This window comes from Sebastes fasciatus, chromosome 12 (assembly GCF_043250625.1).
Source record: "Sebastes fasciatus isolate fSebFas1 chromosome 12, fSebFas1.pri, whole genome shotgun sequence".
NCBI classification, from domain to species: domain Eukaryota; kingdom Metazoa; phylum Chordata; class Actinopteri; order Perciformes; family Sebastidae; genus Sebastes; species Sebastes fasciatus.
In genome coordinates this window covers 1027393-1047628 of record NC_133806.1, presented here as the reverse complement: position 1 = coordinate 1047628, position 20236 = coordinate 1027393, and the positions used below count along the sequence as shown (strand labels likewise).

General features: G+C 45.2%; 1 protein-coding gene across 1 annotated transcript in view; it reads left to right on the top strand.

Annotated features, from left to right (window-relative positions):
• Positions 1-20236, top strand: part of LOC141778308 (eukaryotic translation initiation factor 3 subunit H) — a 66154-nt gene that overhangs the window by 9645 nt on the left and 36273 nt on the right. Inside the window, exon 3 of the mRNA XM_074652489.1 lies at positions 566-722. Coding sequence (XP_074508590.1) covers positions 566-722 — 157 coding nt within the window. The remainder of the gene's footprint in view (positions 1-565; positions 723-20236) is intronic.

Sequence of the window (20236 nt, the reverse complement as noted above, 5' to 3'; positions counted from 1 at the left end):
TGATAAAAAGTTTCCTTATTGAATACAGTCACATATTGCTGCGTATGTGCATCAACATTGTTATCTTAATACTTTTCTATACATTAGAATATAGTTTTAATGCACACTGGGATAAAAGCCACATTATTTTGGCCTACGTTTTTCTCATTGCCGTTAATTATAAATAGAAAATAGTTTCATGTACTGTATATGTGCTGTGATGAAACACCGCAAATCTGCAGCTAGAGGAAGAAAAAAAAACCCAAGCGGCTTGTAAAAAAACATCCCAACCAAACTAACCCCAACACAAACTAATGAGCACAAATCAACATGACGAGCAGAGACGCAATTGAATCGGATAACATAAATCAAAGGATGATAAAATACAATAACAAGCGATGCCGTAACAGCCAGAGAACGCACAAACAATGAGCACGATAAATAAATTAGCCCCGGTTCAGGAAATGAAATCATTTTTCAGAAACTGTTATTGAAAGGAGGGTGAAGCCTCCTCTCCTCCCTCCCTCTCTCTGTCTCTCTATTCTGTTCGATACTACAGTGATAGTGTTCTCGCTGTTTTTCACAGGTGGTGCTGAAGATTATCAAGCACTACCAGGAAGAGGGCCAGGGCAGCGAGGTGGTTCAGGGCGTCCTGCTGGGCCTGGTAGTTGAAGACCGGCTGGAGATCACCAACTGCTTCCCCTTCCCCCAGCACACCGAGGATGATGCAGACTTTGATGAAGGTAAACGAGAGCAGTGTTCCCTTTCTGTTTATTCTATCGATCCTCTCCTGCAGCTGGACAAATGCACACACCCACACTCACACAATATAACATCACAACAGAGTCTGAAATGAGTACCTGTTCAGCACCAAATGCCGGTAAAACTTGTCTTTAAGTGGATTAAGCGGTTGGGTTTAGCATTACGACGGCTGCTAAATTGAGGAGATGATAATATCTAAATGCTTCAGTAACATTAAGGCGTTGGTCTTAGCTTTGTTCTCAAATTATGAAAGCACCAAAGATTGCTTTTTTAGTAATTAAAATTCTACTGAATGCCATGACAAATTGCAAATTTGGATGAACACGTTTTTAATTAGCACTAAGTACTTGAGTTGACGTACAGAATGACATTGAAAATATTGAGTTAGAATATTTCTGTGAAAAATGTGTGTTTTGTTTGAGGGAAACTTTGTAGTTAGTCAAATGGAATAATACCAACTATGTCCTTGACGGGTGAGCTGAAAAGTAAATTCCCGACATTGTGCAAACTAATTCATTAAAAAAAGCAATAACCGTACAAACAGAAGCAACTGGTCAAAGTCTGATTGGAAGCAATATAATAACTTGTATGTGCACGATGTGTTTTTAGGAGACAAATCACCATTCTATCGTTAAATTGCCACAAACCTTAAAGAAATAACAGACTATCAAGACCAGGAGCCAGGGTACAACCACATCAACAACTCCCTGAATATCTGTGTGTGCGTCAGACGTCCCCAGCCACGGCGTTAAGGACAATGCCGACTTTTAACTAAGCTAACTAGGTGTCCTACGTTGTCAGTGCCAGGGTTGATGTGTGAGGGCGGTGGTTTCAGGGATGCAATGGCTCCGTTGTTTGGGTTACAGGTGGGTGGTACGAACGTGAACAGGATTTGATTTAGTCTTTATCCGCACACGTAGACTTTTTCCTTTCCCCTCCCGCCTCCCGTCAGCTTTCATATCAAAGGATGCCGTGTCCTCTGACCTCGGCCCTTCCCTTGTCAAGCCTTGTTGTTACTCGCTCCTTGTTAGCGCAAAAAAATCCGCTACAAGCCAGACTGAAGGATGGGGAAGGTGAGCAAATGTGGAAAAAAAACCCTGCTCTAACAGGCCTGCACTGCTAACGAGCAACTGTCAAAAATTCTGCAAGATACACAAGCTTTCAATGGTGGCTAAAGGTCGTTAGTGTCAGGAAGCACTCGCTCTGTGTGTGTGTATGCGCTGGTGAGTGTCATTGCTCGTTGTATTGTTGACTTTTGATGCGCTGGATTTTCCATCTGTCACTCCCTTTAAGCTAACAAGGGCTTCGCCTCGCCAGGAACGCCGGGAAAATGTACAGAACTACAACAGAATTCCTCTCAACCGGGCGACACACTTCAGGTTATTTGTCACGATGGAACCGAGTTCAAAAAGGAGACTTGTTGGGAGTCTTTCATGTTGTGTGTGTTGCGTGTGCTGTTAGTCGATGAAATGACAGTGCAGTACAAGAACCATACGCCACAAAGTAGACAACTCTGTACAGAACGCTCCTGTCTCTGCTTACAAAGTGTGTTTGCTGAAAGGAGTTTATGCTACACTCACCATTTTATCTACTAAATAACTCTCTCTCTCTATCTCTCTCTCTCCCCCTCCGTCTCTCTGGTCTGCCCTGTGGTAACTAATTGTCAGTGTTTCTGCTGTGCTGATGTCGGGGCAGAAGACGGAACAACAGTGTTTTCTTGAAGTGTGAATCATGTCTGTGAACTTCCTCTCGGAGCATCGATATTCTACTAAAGATCCAGAGCCAGACTGTGATAAATGATCGGAGGCTACGAGTGTGTAACTCTCCTATATTCAGACGTTTGGGATGCATATTTAGATAAATTGGTTCATTGATTCAACTTTTATTAGCTAAAAACCGCATGCTTCCAAAATAATGTAGATGCCACATCAATAATGACAAATGATGGGCAGAGACACTCTGGGGATTGTTTTGGAAAGTCCATAAAGAAGATGCAGTTTTCAGTAAAATGCTGCAGACTGGCAATACCAAGGTCAGGGTCATCTGCCTAAATCGAGTCAACAACACTAGACAGTATAACTGGGAAGCACCAGAGGCCCCACGATACGATATCACGATACTTAAGTCAATCACTCGCGAACTACGATCAAACGGTCAAACTAGGCAGCGCTGATCAAATATGAATCAATATTCTGTTACTGTAATGCCTATTTCTCTCCTCAGATGTTCTCAGAATCATCTTGTAGTTCACGGTTTAGATGTAAAATGAGAACGTTAGCTCTGGCTGGTGCTTGGTATTTCCTCAACTGATCTCAACATGGCTGCCGGGTCACAAACTTTCTCATGTTACAGCTAAACCGTGCACTACAAGATGATTCTGAGAACATCTGAGGGGAGAAATAGGCATTACAGTAACAGAATACTGATTCATATTTGATCAGCGCTGCCTAGTTTGACCGTTTGATCAGAGTTGGTGAGTGATTGACAGCCGGCTCTCGGAGACGGTAGACTCCAGCTCGGCTCTGATTGGTTGTTTTCCTCCGGTCTGTGACATCTTGCAGATGCTGTTAGGAGCACCGGAGGACACAGAGGAACATGATTTTTCTCATCCTACTACTGTCAGGATATAGTGACCATTTTATAAACATAACTGTTTTTAATCATATTTGCTCCAACCTGCCACACCGGAGTTTTGTTCGGAGACGATAACGTTTCTCTCTGCGGAGCCCCGTCACTTCACAAGACACAGGAAACCTCTGTTGGTCTGGAGGAGCTGCAGCAGTTATTTCTGCACAAACGTCCACTGAACATTCACTAGATATTCTCAGAGCTAAACTAACTCTTCTGCAGTGTGGAGTGAGCAGCATGCACGTGAGAGGTGGAGAGAGAGAGAGAGAAGGAGCGCGGTGTGTGAGTGAAGGCAGGCAGAGGAGCAGAGGAGCAGAGTACAGCAGAGACTCCGGTCCTGGAGACCAAAGCTACGGTCTCCTCCGCGTCCTCCGACCGCGGCCAACACTGTTTAACAGCTTCACTAGATACAACCAAGAGGGTTTGGTGCTTCACTGGAGTTTGTGTTGGAGTCTTAGTCTGAACAGCGGAGACACACGCGAGACCATGAGACACCGACCAGCAATGATTTATACGTGGAAGAAGTTACAAACAGTCCCTTTAAACTAGGAGGCGTTACAACAGGGTCCAGTGTGCTTTGGAAGTAGTTGCTCACACTTTGTGTTGTTGTCACTAGTGCTGGTCTGCAGCATCTATCAGTAACGTTTCAATCAGCACTTCATTATTCTGTACCGTGCTACCTTTCTCTCTGGAAGTGAACGCCCTGAAGAAGTCGGTGTATGATTGGGAAACTTTGCAGGAGAGGGGAGCGAAACACACACACACACAAACACACACACACACACACACACACACACACACACACACACACACACACACACACATACATACATACACACACACACTCAGTTACACCACACACTCTCGTACACTCACAGGAGGCTATTTGGCCAAAATGTTTTTGACAGTCGTATCAGTTTTTGATGAATGTCTCACACAATGTGGTCTGAATGTGTGTGTTTGTATCAATGCAGCGCTATCTCTGACTATTGTATTGACTTTCTGATACATATCAGTTAATCGCTGCACCGCCAGATAAAGCTTGAGATTTGGTGTAGAAAGACTCCGCAGAGCAGCGCGCGCTTTCTTTACCTCCAATCAGGCACGCTGCACACGTTTACCTTACAAGATCTGCGTGTGTGTGGATATATCTGTCTCTGTGCCGTGTGTGTGTGTGTGTATATACCTGAATCATCTTCCACTGACTCATTGCCTGCTAGAGGCCCCTCGGATCAGAATTACTCCTCCAATCTATCTCTAAAGGAAAGATGGACAGGACTGGCAGTTACTTGACTGTGTGTGTTTTTGTGCATGTGTATTTGAGAGAAAGCACGGCTGTGTGTGTGTGTGTGTGTGTGTCTGCTATGCTGCCGTTTCATCAACAGGTGCCAGTGTGGAGCTGTACTTGCAGGACAGTCGGTGGCAGCAAATGTGAGCAACATGAGTGAGAGAAAGATGGAGAAAGAGAGTAATCGAGCGCGCACAGCAGAATCCGCCTCAGATAAAACCTTGGCTGAACCCCAACCCTCCTATTTCCTCCCATGTCCTTGCATACTTTGTCCTTGTATCATTTACAAAATGTATGGAGAGAGATGTGGAGACGCGCAGGCAGTTATTCTCTAGGCATTTTGTGCACTGGAGGCACGCAAGCAGCATCTTAATAATGTGCTTTGGCCCAACTCTTTTGTTGTGATATGAGCGATAATACAAAGCAGAGAGGTATCCTGGCTCAGAGATGATTAGGGACAGCGGCGTACGGGAGAATTTACATCAGACCTTGCAAGGTAGTAATTGTGACCCTCCCGTCTCCTGATACACAGAAACACATCGTCGGGGAGAGGTGTTGTGTTTATCAGCTGTGAAATGGATTTGTTACATAAGAGAAGAAATTGTAGTAAAATAACATTTCAACCTTTTTTATGATGCTTATAGCTAGACTAAACAGTAGGTTGATATTAACATTACATCTTTAGGGCCTCTGAGAATCAGCAGCTATCTCTGCAGCTCTCAGCTCCGTGGTTCAGTGTGCCGGTCCGTACGGTTGACTCCCTATGGCTCTCGCCAACCTCTGCAGTCTGTCAACACACGGTGTACGTTTATTGAAAATGTCACTGCACTTCAAGTTTTGACAACGTGTGGGCGTTTATTTTTCCTGGTTTCATTCTTGCATGCTCTACCATGCACCTGTCTATTCTCGTACAGGTTTACAAAGATCTCTGTTAAATGTTTTATACTCTCACAAACCGCTATCATAAAAAACAAACTGCGTGCAGCTGCTCGACTCTTATAAGCTCCTGTAAACGAACCGCTCGCTGCACGAAAACCACTGCCCAGTTCAGAATAGCACAGAAATGACGCAGGTGAAGTCAGCAGTTTTCATTGGAGGTGGAGGCTATTTAAGGAAAGTTGTACAAAAACATCAAAAGGTAAATTATTAAGACAACTAGAGGATAAATCATGAGACTAGAAGCTTTAAACTGCTTCTAATCTCAGTGAATGGTAACTGTTCTATAAGTTTGTGTGATTTCTTTTCATTAGATCTCGGGCTACCCCTCTTAGTCGACTAGTCAGTCGTTTTGGTCTTAGATGGCTAAGATGTCTTAAGTCGATTAGTCTTTTTTTAATGCTTTTTTCATACTGAATGACTTATTTGAAATAAGTAATAAGTTATTTCCAAAAAAGTTATGAGCACATTTCTGGTAAACACCAGATCTAAAGTGGTGCTTTTGTGTGATTCTTTGTGGAGAAACTCAGTTTTGCAGATCTGTTGATTAAATCAACAAATCGAATAGTCGCCAAAATCGTATGACTGTTAGCCGACTAAGAATTTCCCTGGTCGAGGATCAGCCCTGGTTATATCTGATTTAGAAATAGTTGAACACTAAAAAACTCACTAAACCGTTAATGTCAGTTGTTTTATAATGATGTCACCATTTAAAAAATCTAAATTAGCTTTTGATTTTGACCTTTGAAATCAAAAGCAGGATCAGCGATTCTCTCAGTATTTTTTTTTTCTCCACCTCTTATTTGCCTGCGTCCAAAGAAAAAAACACTTCAAAGACGACACGGCGTTTCTTACCTGTAGCCTGCAGGCTGCACTTTTCGAGACGCCACGGCCACTGCCGGAGTCTGAGATGACGGAGAAACAACAGAACCGGAAAATCCTCCTGCTTCCCTGTTGTTTTGTGTTTAACAGTTGGTTCTCAATTGACTGGAGAAATGAGTTATTGTTATTATAGTTTAAATAAATGATTTCAATTTGACCATATGGCCTATGGCGGTTATATCATACTCGATACCATGTAGCCTACCTTTTGAAATGACAGTTGTCAGGGCCAGAAACCAATGATCTGTTGATCTTTACCAATCAAGACTCCCTAGTGTAACAATGGCATCACGACTCCTCTATTGGTTAAACAGCTGATGAAGTGTGGCTCGGTGCAGTTCGCAGGCTTCTGAAGCGTGATCGGGTCGCCTGTTTGACTCGTGAGGAGGGATTATATCAAACTAACCGTTGCTCAGTACCGCTTTGGGTAATTCCGTTTGATATTCAGCCCGTGTCACTAGTTTTCAGCAGCAGCAGGAGGAGGAGGTATCCTGAAGGTAGAACAAAATTAGCCTGCTCGTTCTCTCCCTTCACCCTCCACTACTTCCCTCCTCCCCCTCTCTTTCCCTCCCCTCACTGCAGGTAAGAGAGCTGCCTACGCCCTTCTCTCTCTGACCATTTCCCTTCTCCCTTTCTCTGCAATCACTGACTCGGCTTCCTTCCTTCAGTACTTTTCTTCTGCTGTTCTTTTATCTTGCTCTTCCTGCGTTCTGCACCACACTGTCCACATCTACCTCCGTCCGTCCGTCCGTCCCCGCCGCGACCGTAGGAGGTTTAATAAAGCAGCATACTAGAGAGAGAGCCAGCATGTCCTGTTGGGGTAATTATGTCCCGAAAATGAAGCGTTCGTTTTGTGAAAATTGTGAACTTGAACAGGCAGGAGTGCTTCTCCGATTTTGGGAAGAAAGCAAAGCAGTGCATCAAAATCTAGGCAACAATTTGTCTCTTGGAGCAGTGTTTATGTTGTTCGGCTAAAATACATTTAAAATCATCTCGTTATTATTTTATAATGAGATATTGACTTCATATAAAAGATGCACACATAAGATATTGAATGCGTGTCGGTGTTCATATGTGTGTGGGTTTTTTCTCCTCTTGAAAGTATTTGTTTTAACTGCACACGCACTGAACTTCCTTCTGGCTATCCCATGCCAAGCTGCTCGCTCTCTGCCCAACACAGGTGGTAGGGGCTGCCAGGCCCCCCCGTCTGGCCTCGCGTCATGCTCCACATTGGCTCAGAAGACGGGAACAGTTGTCACACTGGTGAAACAAACAAGTTTTTAAGGGAGCTTGTTTTGCGACGTGTCCTGATTCCAGTAATTAGATGTGTTTTTGCGGCTAGGCTCCTCAGACGACACATGATGGTCTTTTCTTGGCCGAGGAGCGTTTCATTTGGACGTTTGACATGGAGACATATAACAAGGCTGTATCTATTCCAGTCCTAACAAGACACTTAATTAAAAAAATGCAGGGAAAGTTACTCTAGATGTATAAACAACCTGTAGTCATTAATGAGGTTGATTTCGCTGATTGGCAAACTCTTTTCAGTTTACTTGTTGTTTATGTCACTCCTGCTGCCACTGTTTGGAGTCACTCGGCGTACCAATTAGCCACACAACTTGAGACTGGAGTGAATATGATCGGGCTGTGAGATAGAGAATCTGGCTGCTGACTGTAAAGCACGACGAAAGCAAACTTCCCACAGACTTCTGAAAAATGATTTAGTATCAGAAACACAATTGTGTCTCATTATGGACACAGTATACACAGTCTATGTTAATATGTTAATGACATGTCAGTGTTTGCTATCATTTACACATTTAGTGATTTCACTCGTGATTTTAGTCATTTGTTGGTGAAAAGTTGCCAGACCCACAAATGTGTTGTCAATGTACTGTGTTTTTGTCATGAGTACTTTCACACAGAATCTGAATATTACGGGGCGAAAAAACGGCACCTTTTTTCAGAACAAGGTTGATTTTGTGAGATTTCATAAGTATATGTGGACATATACATTATAATACAGGCTTCAACCAACCGGTTGAGTTGTGTTATATTTATGAAACAACAAGGAGGCTCAATAGTCCAACCTTCAACCTTGACAAAGGCAGCGCTTTACCTTTCACAATAAAAGCCCTAGACATACACTCACCGGCCACTTTATTAGGTACACCTTGCTAGTACCGGGTGGTCTTCATCTGCTTCAAGGTTGGACGAGTTGTGTGTTCAGAGATGGTGTTCTGCATACCTTGGTTGTAACGAGTGGTTATTTGAGTTACTGTTGCCTTTCTATCATCTCCAACCACTCTGCCCATTCTCCTCTGACCTCTGACATCAACAAGGCATTTCCGTCCACACAACCCCCGCCCACTGGATCTGTTCTCTTGTTGGGACCATTCTCTGTAAACCCTAGAGATGGTTGTGCGTGAAAATCCCAGTAGATCAGCAGTTTAATACTCAGACCAGCCCGTCTGGCACCAACAACCATGCCACGTTCAAAGTCACTTGAATCCCCTTTCTTCCCCATTCTGATGCTCGGTTTGAACTTCAGCAAGTCGTCTTCACCACGTCTAGATGACGTATGTTAACTTATGAGGGGGAGCGTGAGAGTGTATGGACTGAAGAGTAGTACTACGAAGAGTAGTACTCTTCAGACTTCCGTCTCCCTCTTCCTGTCTTTGCAGTTTTCGTACTTATAGAACTGAAGTTACGTCCAGTAACTACTATTTTTCGCTGCAGCAGCAAAGACGTCTGGACTCTACAAAGCCGGAGACATGCATTTTAATCTCTCAACAGTGACGCGCCTCACACACAAACACACACCCCTCACCTGCCTCACACACAAACACACACCCCTCTCACCTGCCTCACACACAAACACACATCCCTCTCACCTGCCTCACACACAAACACACACCCCTCACCTGCCTCACACACAAACACACACCCCTCTCACCTGCCTCACACACAAACACACACCCCTCTCACCTGCCTCACACACAAACACACACCCCTCTCACCTGCCTCACACACAAACACACACCCCTCTCACCTGCCTCACACACAAACACACATCCCTCTCACCTGCCTCACACACAAACACACACCCCTCTCACCTGCCTCACACACAAACACACACCCCTCTCACCTGCCTCACACACAAACACACACCCCTCACCTGCCTCACACACAAACACACACCCCTTTCACCTGCCTCACACACAAACACACACCCCTCTCACCTGCCTCACACACAAACACACACCCCTTTCACCTGCCTCACACACAAACACACACCCCTCTCACCTGCCTCACACACAAACACACACCCCTCTCACCTGCCTCACACACAAACACACACCCCTCACCTGCCTCACACACAAACACACATCCCTCTCACCTGCCTCACACACAAACACACATCCCTCTCACCTGCCTCACACACAAACACACACCCCTCACCTGCCTCACACACAAACACACACCCCTCTCACCTGCCTCACACACAAACACACACCCCTCTCACCTGCCTCACACACAAACACACACCCCTCTCACCTGCCTCACACACAAACACACACCCCTCACCTGCCTCACACACAAACACACACCCCTCTCACCTGCCTCACACACAAACACACACCCCTCTCACCTGCCTCACACACAAACACACACCCCTCTCACCTGCCTCACACACAAACACACACCCCTCACCTGCCTCACACACAAACACACACCCCTTTCACCTGCCTCACACAAACACACACCCCTCACCTGCCTCACACACAAACACACACCCCTCACCTGCCTCACACACAAACACACACCCCTCTCACCTGCCTCACACACAAACACACACCCCTCTCACCTGCCTCACACACAAACACACACCCCTCTCACCTGCCTCACACACAAACACACACCCCTTTCACCTGCCTCACACACAAACACACACCCCTCTCACCTGCCTCACACACAAACACACACCCCTCTCACCTGCCTCACACACAAACACACATCCCTCTCACCTGCCTCACACACAAACACACACCCCTCTCACCTGCCTCACACACAAACACACACCCCTCTCACCTGCCTCACACACAAACACACACCCCTTTCACCTGCCTCACACACAAACACACACCCCTTTCACCTGCCTCACACACAAACACACACCCCTTTCACCTGCCTCACACACAAACACACACCCCTTTCACCTGCCTCACACACAAACACACACCCCTCTCACCTGCCTCACACACAAACACACACCCCTTTCACCTGCCTCACACACAAACACACACCCCTTTCACCTGCCTCACACACAAACACACACCCCTCTCACCTGCCTCACACACAAACACACACCCCTTTCACCTGCCTCACACACAAACACACACCCCTCTCACCTGCCTCACACACAAACACACACCCCTCTCACCTGCCTCACACACAAACACACATCCCTCTCACCTGCCTCACACACAAACACACACCCCTTTCACCTGCCTCACACACAAACACACACCCCTTTCACCTGCCTCACACACAAACACACACCCCTTTCACCTGCCTCACACACAAACACACACCCCTTTCACCTGCCTCACACACAAACACACCCCTTTCACCTGCCTCACACACAAACACACACCCCTCTCACCTGCCTCACACACAAACACACACCCCTCTCACCTGCCTCACACACAAACACACACCCCTCTCACCTGCCTCACACACAAACACACACCCCTTTCACCTGCCTCACACACAAACACACCCCTCTCACCTGCCTCACACACAAACACACACCCCTTTCACCTGCCTCACACACAAACACACACCCCTCTCACCTGCCTCACACACAAACACACACCCCTCTCACCTGCCTCACACACAAACACACACCCCTCTCACCTGCCTCACACACAAACACACACCCCTTTCACCTGCCTCACACACAAACACACACCCCTCTCACCTGCCTCACACACAAACACACACCCCTCTCACCTGCCTCACACACAAACACACACCCCTCTCACCTGCCTCACACACAAACACACACCCCTCTTACCTGCCTCACACACAAACACACACCCCTCTCACCTGCCTCACACACAAACACACACCCCTCTCACCTGCCTCACACACAAACACACACCCCTTTCACCTGCCTCACACACAAACACACACCCCTTTCACCTGCCTCACACACAAACACACACCCCTCTCACCTGCTAGCTACTTTACTAAGATCTCATCTCCTCTCTCTTCTCCCAACCCTCCTGTTTTTCAGACAACATTTTACAATTTTTCTGCTGAACGTTGTCCTTGTCAGATATACTTAAATATGATAAGAGAGACAATTTAGGATGAGAGCATTAATTAAGTCCTTTTAGGCGGCTAACTGAACCTGATGGCTGGCAAACATTAGCTAGCTGAGCCTGGCTGTTATGCTGTCTGCGATAAGGATAACCCGCTAGCATCTATACCGATCAGCCATAACATGTCAGACCACTGACAGGTGAGGTGAATAACATGGATTATCTGGTTACCATGGCACCTGGCAGTGGGGGGGATATATTAGACAGCAAGTGAACATTTTGAACTTTGTGTTGGAAGCAGACGAAATGGGCCAGCGTAAGGATGTGAGCGACTTTGACGAGGGCCAGATAGTGCTGGCTAGACGATCGGGTCAGAGCATCTCCAGAACTGCAGCTCTTGTGGGATGTTCCCAGTCTGCAGTGGTCAGGACCTACCAGAAGTGGTCCAAGGAAGGAGAACCGGTGAACCGGCGACAGGGTCAGACCCGAGGCTCATTGATGCACATGGGGAGTGAAGGCTGGCCCGTGTTGTTTGATCCAATAGAAGAGCTACTGGAGCTCAAACTGATGAAAGAGTGAATGCTGGTTCTGATAGAAAGGAGTCAGAACACACAGTGAGGAGCAGTTTGTTGCGTATGGGGACCGGTCAGGGGGTCAATGCTGACCTGATGTTACGGCTGATCGGTGTATATCTGCCTCAAATATTTGTCAAGTTCCCCTCAGTGTTTTTGCTCAGCGTCTACGTGTCTAATAGTGGTAGTGATACTCGGTGGAGGGAACTCATGGTTAGCTTTGTGGAAGTCTGGCAGCAGGAAAGCTGCAGCATCTGCTTCAGATTCTTTTGGCTCTTCATCCATCATTGTCCATCCAATGGTCCTTGACACCTCCACTGAATATTCTCCCTCTCTGGAGATTTTGGATGATTGCCGTCTCCTTGCCTTCCCTTTTATCCTTTCTTTCTTTCCTTCATTATTTATAAGCCTTGTGATATATCAAAGAAACCAAGTTTGAGATGGACAAAGCCAGTCTGAACTATACTTGGCCAACAGTTAAGTCGTGCCCCGTGAGTGTTTCTGTATGGATAGTTCAAAGATCCTCGTCAGTGTTGGGAACCAACATATTGCCTGTTGGTATTGTTTGTTTGAAGTTTGTAAGAAGAAGAAGAAGAGTTTGTTTTTGATAATTTGCTGCTACTGAATAAAAAGCCATGTTTTAGATGTGGAGCAGCAACATCACAAGGCTTGATTAATGCAGCTCGTTTGTTCTGTTTTAATCCCCAGACGACTAAATGGAATTTCTCTCTCAATGTTAACAGTGAAATGATCACAAAAACTAAATGAATCTGAAGTACAGCCACGGTGTGCTACAGTCCTTCAGGATTGTACACAAGAAAAACAGCACAGGTTTAGACTTCTAAATTTCTCTTATGTAGATGTTTCTTTCCCACTGGCTCGCCAGGATGTTTTTTACTAAAAGTGATGATGGATGTCGGCTACGGAGACAACACGCTGGAAAGAGAAGCGTACACTGGAGGGGATGTTTGTAAAAACAAAATTTAAGAAAATCTTAATCTTCTTAAACCAATGGAAGCGAAAACACAAACGGAACTAATTAAGGCCAATTATATCAGCGTTTTCCTCCGGTAGGGTCTGTGAGGTTAGTCCTCGGTTTTTCGTAACTTTAATTGTAGTCTGTGGCAGACATTTTCACGGTGGGTTAATTGAAGTCAGGGGGATTTAAAACGCCTCTGCCATGATCTCTCCGCTCCTCGCTGTAAATACACTATTCAGTATGCAGTGAGGCGCGTGTGTGTGTGTGTGTTTTGTAAAAAGTTGGCCGTCTCCCGCTCAGATAAGGTCTTCCTTGGGGTTAGCCCTTCAATAGATCACTCTACCTGCCCCAAATGGGAAATTGATTTCCTCCGTTTTTCCTTGCTCTCCCTCAGTGAGGCTAATTAGAAATCACTTGGCAGGCCACCTTTAGGGGACATATATAAACATTGAAGATATCATGTGCACTGTTATGTATTAGGATTGTGGTGGGGGGGGACACTTTGCCTTCTCCCGAGCTCTAAGAGATTCTCACTCATTGTCTTCTGCTCCTTGCCCCCCCAGTCTCTCACCTTTCCTCCCTCCATCTCTATCTCTCTATCTGAGCCCTCGCTGTAGTGTAGATCTGAGCCTGGCTGTTAGCGGCGAGCCGGGGCCGGTATCTGCTTTTGAATGCTCACCCGGCGTAATAAATCAAGAGTGTGGGTCCCCCGGGTGCCGTCACCATCGCCATCAGTTCCACTGTTTTATTCATCCGCTCCTTTGTCTCATCACGATTCTGCCCCACATTAAATTTTGTGTGTGGACTGTGGAGGGGGGGGGTCAGAATGCATTACTGCCGACTGCTGCTAATCCAGGTGGGCTGAAGGGAGTAGGAGGGGGGGAGGGTGAAAGGAACGGAGGAGTGAAGGATGTGACATGGATGAGAGAACTGAAGAAAAGGGCTGAGGATGGCAAGAGAAGAGGGGGAAGGAGGTTTGAGTTGTTGGGATGAGGAGATGGAAACGAGAGAACGTTAGGAGGGAGAATTAGAGCAACCAAGCAGAAGATTGAGAGTTATGGCAGGAAACGGAGGAGATGGACAGCAAACGTAAACAGCTGTGAGAGAGATGCTAGGGGGACAGGAACAGTTGGAAAAAGATGGAGCAATGATGAGTGTATGGATGAAAAGAGAGAAGGTTGGAAACCATTTTCATGAATTGTGGTGGTCAAAAGAGAGGAAAGAACAAATGGTAACTCAGCCACTAAACACCCAGTAGGAGACCAGTCTAGTAGCTGTTCCTCCTTTAACCTCTATGGTCGCAATGAACTGTGTGTCCGTTGACTTTTTATCAAAGAACCAGATATTTTTGAACCCAGTTGCTCATATTTTATACTAATAATCCAACTGCTTTATGCCCAATCAAGACTTCCAGGAGCCTGAATGCCTGAAATTGTCTCCCCAACGTTGCTACTCTGTTGGGCTATTAATAACGATAATAATAATAATAATGGTCCTATGGTTACCAATGCGAGTCTGACGCTTTAAGAGTTTTTTCCTACACAGGTGAAGCCACATGTGATACGGATGATGTGGGTGGCGCTGCAGTTAAATGCTCCTAGAAACTGAAGCGTGTATGAGAGAGGCTAAAGGGCCGACACTTGTGAATACGTGCAGTGAGTGCAGTCGCTGCACCTGTTGTAGCCAGCAGGGAGACGAGGGATAATTGATGGCGTTTAACCCGGAGACTATATTTAGTATGAGAAGGAGAAATGCCACAACGTTTGTTCTGATTGGTTAGAAAGTCTGGAAATTTGGTACGAACATATTTTGGGCAAGTATCTAACATATAACTTCGAAATGTTTAGATCACATGAAAAATCACGCTTCTATTAATGGTCAAATGGTAAAAACGCTAATGTTGTTTATTAAATGTTTTCCATATGAAATATTTGTTGTGTGCATATCTTGGATATTCAACTTGTTATGAGTTCATAGATACCAAATACTTGATTGTGCTCATTGTAGTTTCTGAGATTATCATATGATATCTAGTCTTTGGGCACACGGGACGACTGTTTTTTCCTAAAATATAATGAAGTCTATTGCAAAATATGGAGTTTGACCAATTTTGGAAATTCCATCACATTTGTGCTTGAGCAAGCCCAGAGAACACTTCCACTAAAAAGAAATTAAAAATGTCAGTTGCGGACACAAATGTTTAACAAGAATGATTAAAAATGAAAGTCATTCTTTAAGAATATGTTTGGCATCTGTCTCAATAACGTACCGATGTGTTTGAATTGTTTTGTGAAGACACATCAGCACCTTTTTTAATTCCTTTTGCCGTCTTTTATGCACATCCCAATGCACCAGTTTCTAATTTGAATGTTATGGCTGCGTTTATGAAATGTAAAATTGTCCTACGTATGAGTCTTTTTATGTAGGCTAGTAAATATGATCGCTCATCCAGTTAACCGGGACTGGAGAAGTATGGTACCTTCCTCACTATACATGCACACTCTGCCCTTCCCATCTCCTGCTAGCGTACACGCAGTTAAACGAGTATCGACAAGGAGATCAAGAAGAATTCTTTTTACTTTTTCTTCCATTCAAAAAAGATAAAGTCGGATACAGTATGAGCACATGTGAGCAAACAAACTCACACTGTTTCCCCTTCCACATCATCTCCACGTTCCCACTATAAAAACAAAACCCCGTGACAAGCGGCGCTGTCAAATGTGCATATGGTGAACTCGTCAGTGTGTCATGCACACAAAGCAGCTGCTTCCCTGTGCCCTCTCTCTCTCTCTCGTGCATCACCGAGTGTGTTTGTGTGCCTGTTTGTGGCCCAGTGCGTGTGTTTGTGAGTGCGTGCACGTATCAGGCGGGCAGCTCTCCGCAGGGCTTGCTTAACTAAGATTAATTGCACCTAATCCACTGTGCCAGGTGGAACATGGAACGCGGTGGGTGCGCTCACACAAACACACAGACGCAGTCACAAATAGGCACACACATCCCATTACAGCCTTGCTGCTGAAAATTAGCCTTGTACCTCTCCTGACACCCCGGAACAGACCACAACTCGATACCACCATTTACTTCTCGACAACTCGCACATTTATCACCGTTCCCTCCTTCTGACAGACGAGCAAAATGCCACGACAGAGGGACGAGCTACCTGCTCTCTCACATCAGCACCGGCTGACCTTGACGATGCGCAGAGAGAAAGTGTTTGTCCTCTTTTCTCATTAGAGGAAAAGGAAAGAATGTGCTTAAACGTCTCTGACAGTAGCGTCCGAGATGCAGCGTGTCTGTAGGAACACGTGCACGGTGAGGCTCAGTGGAGTTTCAGTGAGACAAGGTCAGCAATATGCTTACTGAGCAGGGTAGTACGGTGATGTTAATAATTAGTTACAGAAATGAACAGTAATGATTTTTAATTAGTTTTTTGTTTGTATTTTTATCTGTGTAGTGATGAGTAGGATCCTTCAATGAAAACCTGCATATTGCCACGCTGTTGATTGGCTGTCAGGTTACACCTGTCCTGGTTGACAGTGCCATTAAAGTTTGCTTAATACGGAGTCGGTGTGCTGGCAATGACGATCTGAAATAAATGATATTTAGACTAGAGGTAGACCGATGAATAGGACGTTTTATAAACTGTCGTTATCGGCAGAACTGGGCTCCGGTAGTGGCCGACGGCTGCTCGGCCTCCACCGGTCACGGAGGGACGTACATCACCGTTTTACACCGAGGCTCCAGACACAAAGTCAAAGTGGAGGGAGAGAAAAATAGTCTTCTCTCTCTAATATATAACGCAACACTACCAGCTCTTTGTCCACAACACATACAGGCAGACAAGGATTGTTTACCAATTTGGTGTTCTCTTCCAAATAATCCAGCCACTTAACCATCCTCCACTAGGATCCTCCTTAAAGGTCCCATATCCTAAAAAGTGCGATTTTCATGTCTTTTATATTATAAAGCAGGTTTGAAGTGATATATAAATACTGTTAAACTATCAAATCGCTCAATATACGGAGAAACACACACACAGCCCGTATTCAGAAATTGTGCGTTTGAAACAAGCCGTTAGGATTTCTGTCCATTTGTGATGTCACAAATATGCAATATTTAGACCATTGCACGGTTTTAAACGTAAACATTCTAAATGTGTCCCAGTTTATTTCCTGTTGCAGTGGATGTGAATGACATCAGCTGACAGGAAGTAAACATGCACCCAAGCCGTTGCCTAACAACCAAATTTCGTTGAAATGCACTAAAAACGGAGCGCTTCAGACAGATGGGTTAGGGTTAGGGTTATTCAGGCAGACAGTATGAGGGAAATAAAGGTGTTTTTTGAACATTACAGCATGTAAACATGTTCTAATAGAAACACAAAATACAAGTATGAACCTGACAATGAGCACGATATGGGACCTTTAACCTGGAATATGCACAGACATGAATGGTTTATAGGAGTGGCATTAAACATCGTAACGGGGCGCTCAACAGAAGTAATCCTGGCCAGCCATAGGCCAGAACAGTGCAGAATATATTCCAACGATGCAATCCACCTTCAGGATATTCTCTTGCTAACAGTTCAATTTGGGGAGACAAATAAATTATGAATTAAAAACAGCGTTTGCAAAAGTAGCCGACTAGGCAGCTGCAGAAGTAAAGAAGATATCGGCCGATTAATCCACCATCAGATTTTTCCTGCTCCAAACTCTCGTTATTATATCGGCCTTTGTCGGTCGTCCTGTAGTTTAGACACAACCTAGGAGTCATATTTTGACAGTAAACCTTTGCTAGTATATTATAAGAATCATTGTATAATTATCACCATCCATTGATGTAAAACAGGATTTTAACAGATATTTGTTCATATTATAGAAACCTACCAAAGAGGCAAGGTCATGACTCAGCATTTTCTCCTCTGAACCCTGGAGATCAATAGTCATGTCATAAGTCAGCTTTCCCTCGTGTCATCTCACACAAACACACACACACACACACACACTTAGCAAATTGCATTCACAGATGAAAGACAGGCGGTCGCCTTCCTTCCTTCCCTTCCTTGTACCTTTCACGCTCTCTCCCGTCCTGTCTCCTCCTCTAGTATTTCTCTGGTGTCTCGTACACGTCGTCATGATGTTGAGTGGTGGACCTCATTAATCTCGTGTCCGTGTTCATGCAGATACTGTATCTACATCACTGCTTCCCAACCTTTACCCACTCAGTGCTGTCTGATGAACTCATGTACTCCGTCATCAGCGCCGCTCGTCTGTTTGTTGTTTGTTAAGCTGGCTGATTCAACACTACTAATCCTATCACAGTGGATATTGTTATCTTTTATATGATTGAACTGTTTTAGGTTGGTTTGGTCAAGATTGCATTCGAACTACCAGCTGGAAGTTTCAACCTTTTATCCACTAATAACCCTACTAACCTGAGCTTTTTCTCTATTTATCCAATACCTTTGGCTAACTAGCTGTTTATCATTAACTTCTATTTTGAGTGTTTATCAATTACTTATCTAGTTTACTACTTATTTTTTTCAAATTAGATGAGCTACTCCACAGTTCCTCCATGTATAGGACAGGTAGCCTCGGTTGGGAATCACTGGTCAGCGCTTTAATCCACACGGTCTCTGAACGTGGGCGTTTCTATTGTCTGGAGTTAATCTTATTTTCGTACAGTTTTGTTAGGGGGATGGGGGTCTAGTGTGAGTTAGTGTGCATGGTTATTTTTCATCTTTTAAAATCTTGGCTTCTCTTTATTGTCAGCTGCAGTAAGCGGTGCCTGGAAGCCACCAGCGTGCTCTTTACCTGCTTAAGGACAGCTGCTTAGTCAGCATATCTTACAACCAACAGTACTTACGTGTGTGTGTGTGTGCATGCGGTCATCTGTGTGTGTTTGTGTAAGTGTGCGTGTGGTTGTCTTGCTGGTTGTTGTTCTTTTTTCTGAGAGAGAGCGACAGAGAGAGAGAGAAGGAGACATTAAGAACGAATATAAGAAATCAATGCAAGGCTGAGGCAGCACTTCTTAACTGGCTCAAAGTAAATGTCTGTTAGCTCAGCGGATGGAAGACGCTCAGCTTAAAGACCCCGACACACCAGGCTGACGGTCGGCCATCAGACAGTCTGTTGATGGTTTATCATGTTAAATCTCTGTTACACATGGGCATCGTGGGGTGGCGATAGAAACAGACATTATTCTGCATTCTGAGACATTTTTGTGTAATTTTGTCTCTAGACTTTATTTAAACGTCTCACCTCAACGGTGCAGGCTGCAGACATGGCTGTGTAGTTGATGATGTCAGATCTCAAAGGGACTGTTTGTAAGAATCAGAAATGTCTTGTCAACAGCTTCACCTGTGTCCGTTAAGTCAACTAGAGTCAGCGTACTGTTGCTGGCGCTTGTGCTCGCTCTACATAGACATGAAGGAGCATCGCTCAACACAGTGAGGAGACACACGTCAGCTAAAAGCACAATATCACTCTATATTTCAGCTGCTTGGCAGTAATGTTAGCTGACCAGACCAAGGTCTCTCCATGAATCAATGCTGATCCTAGTGTTGGCTTTTCCCGCCTCAGCCTCCTGACCGCGGCCGGAGGGAACGGGGGAGACACCGGAGTTTTGGTCGGAGACGATAACGTTTCTCTCTGCGGAGCCCCGTCACTTCACAAGACACGGGAAACCTCTGTTGGTCTGGAGGAGCTGCAGCAGTTATTTCTGCACAAACGTCCACTGAACATTCACTAGATATTCTGAAGGCAGGAAGAGGAGCAGAGGAGCAGAGGAGCAGAGTACAGCAGAGACTCCGGTCCTGGAGACCAAAGCTACGGTCTCCCCCGCGTCCTCCGACCGCGGCCAACACTGTTTAACAGCTTCA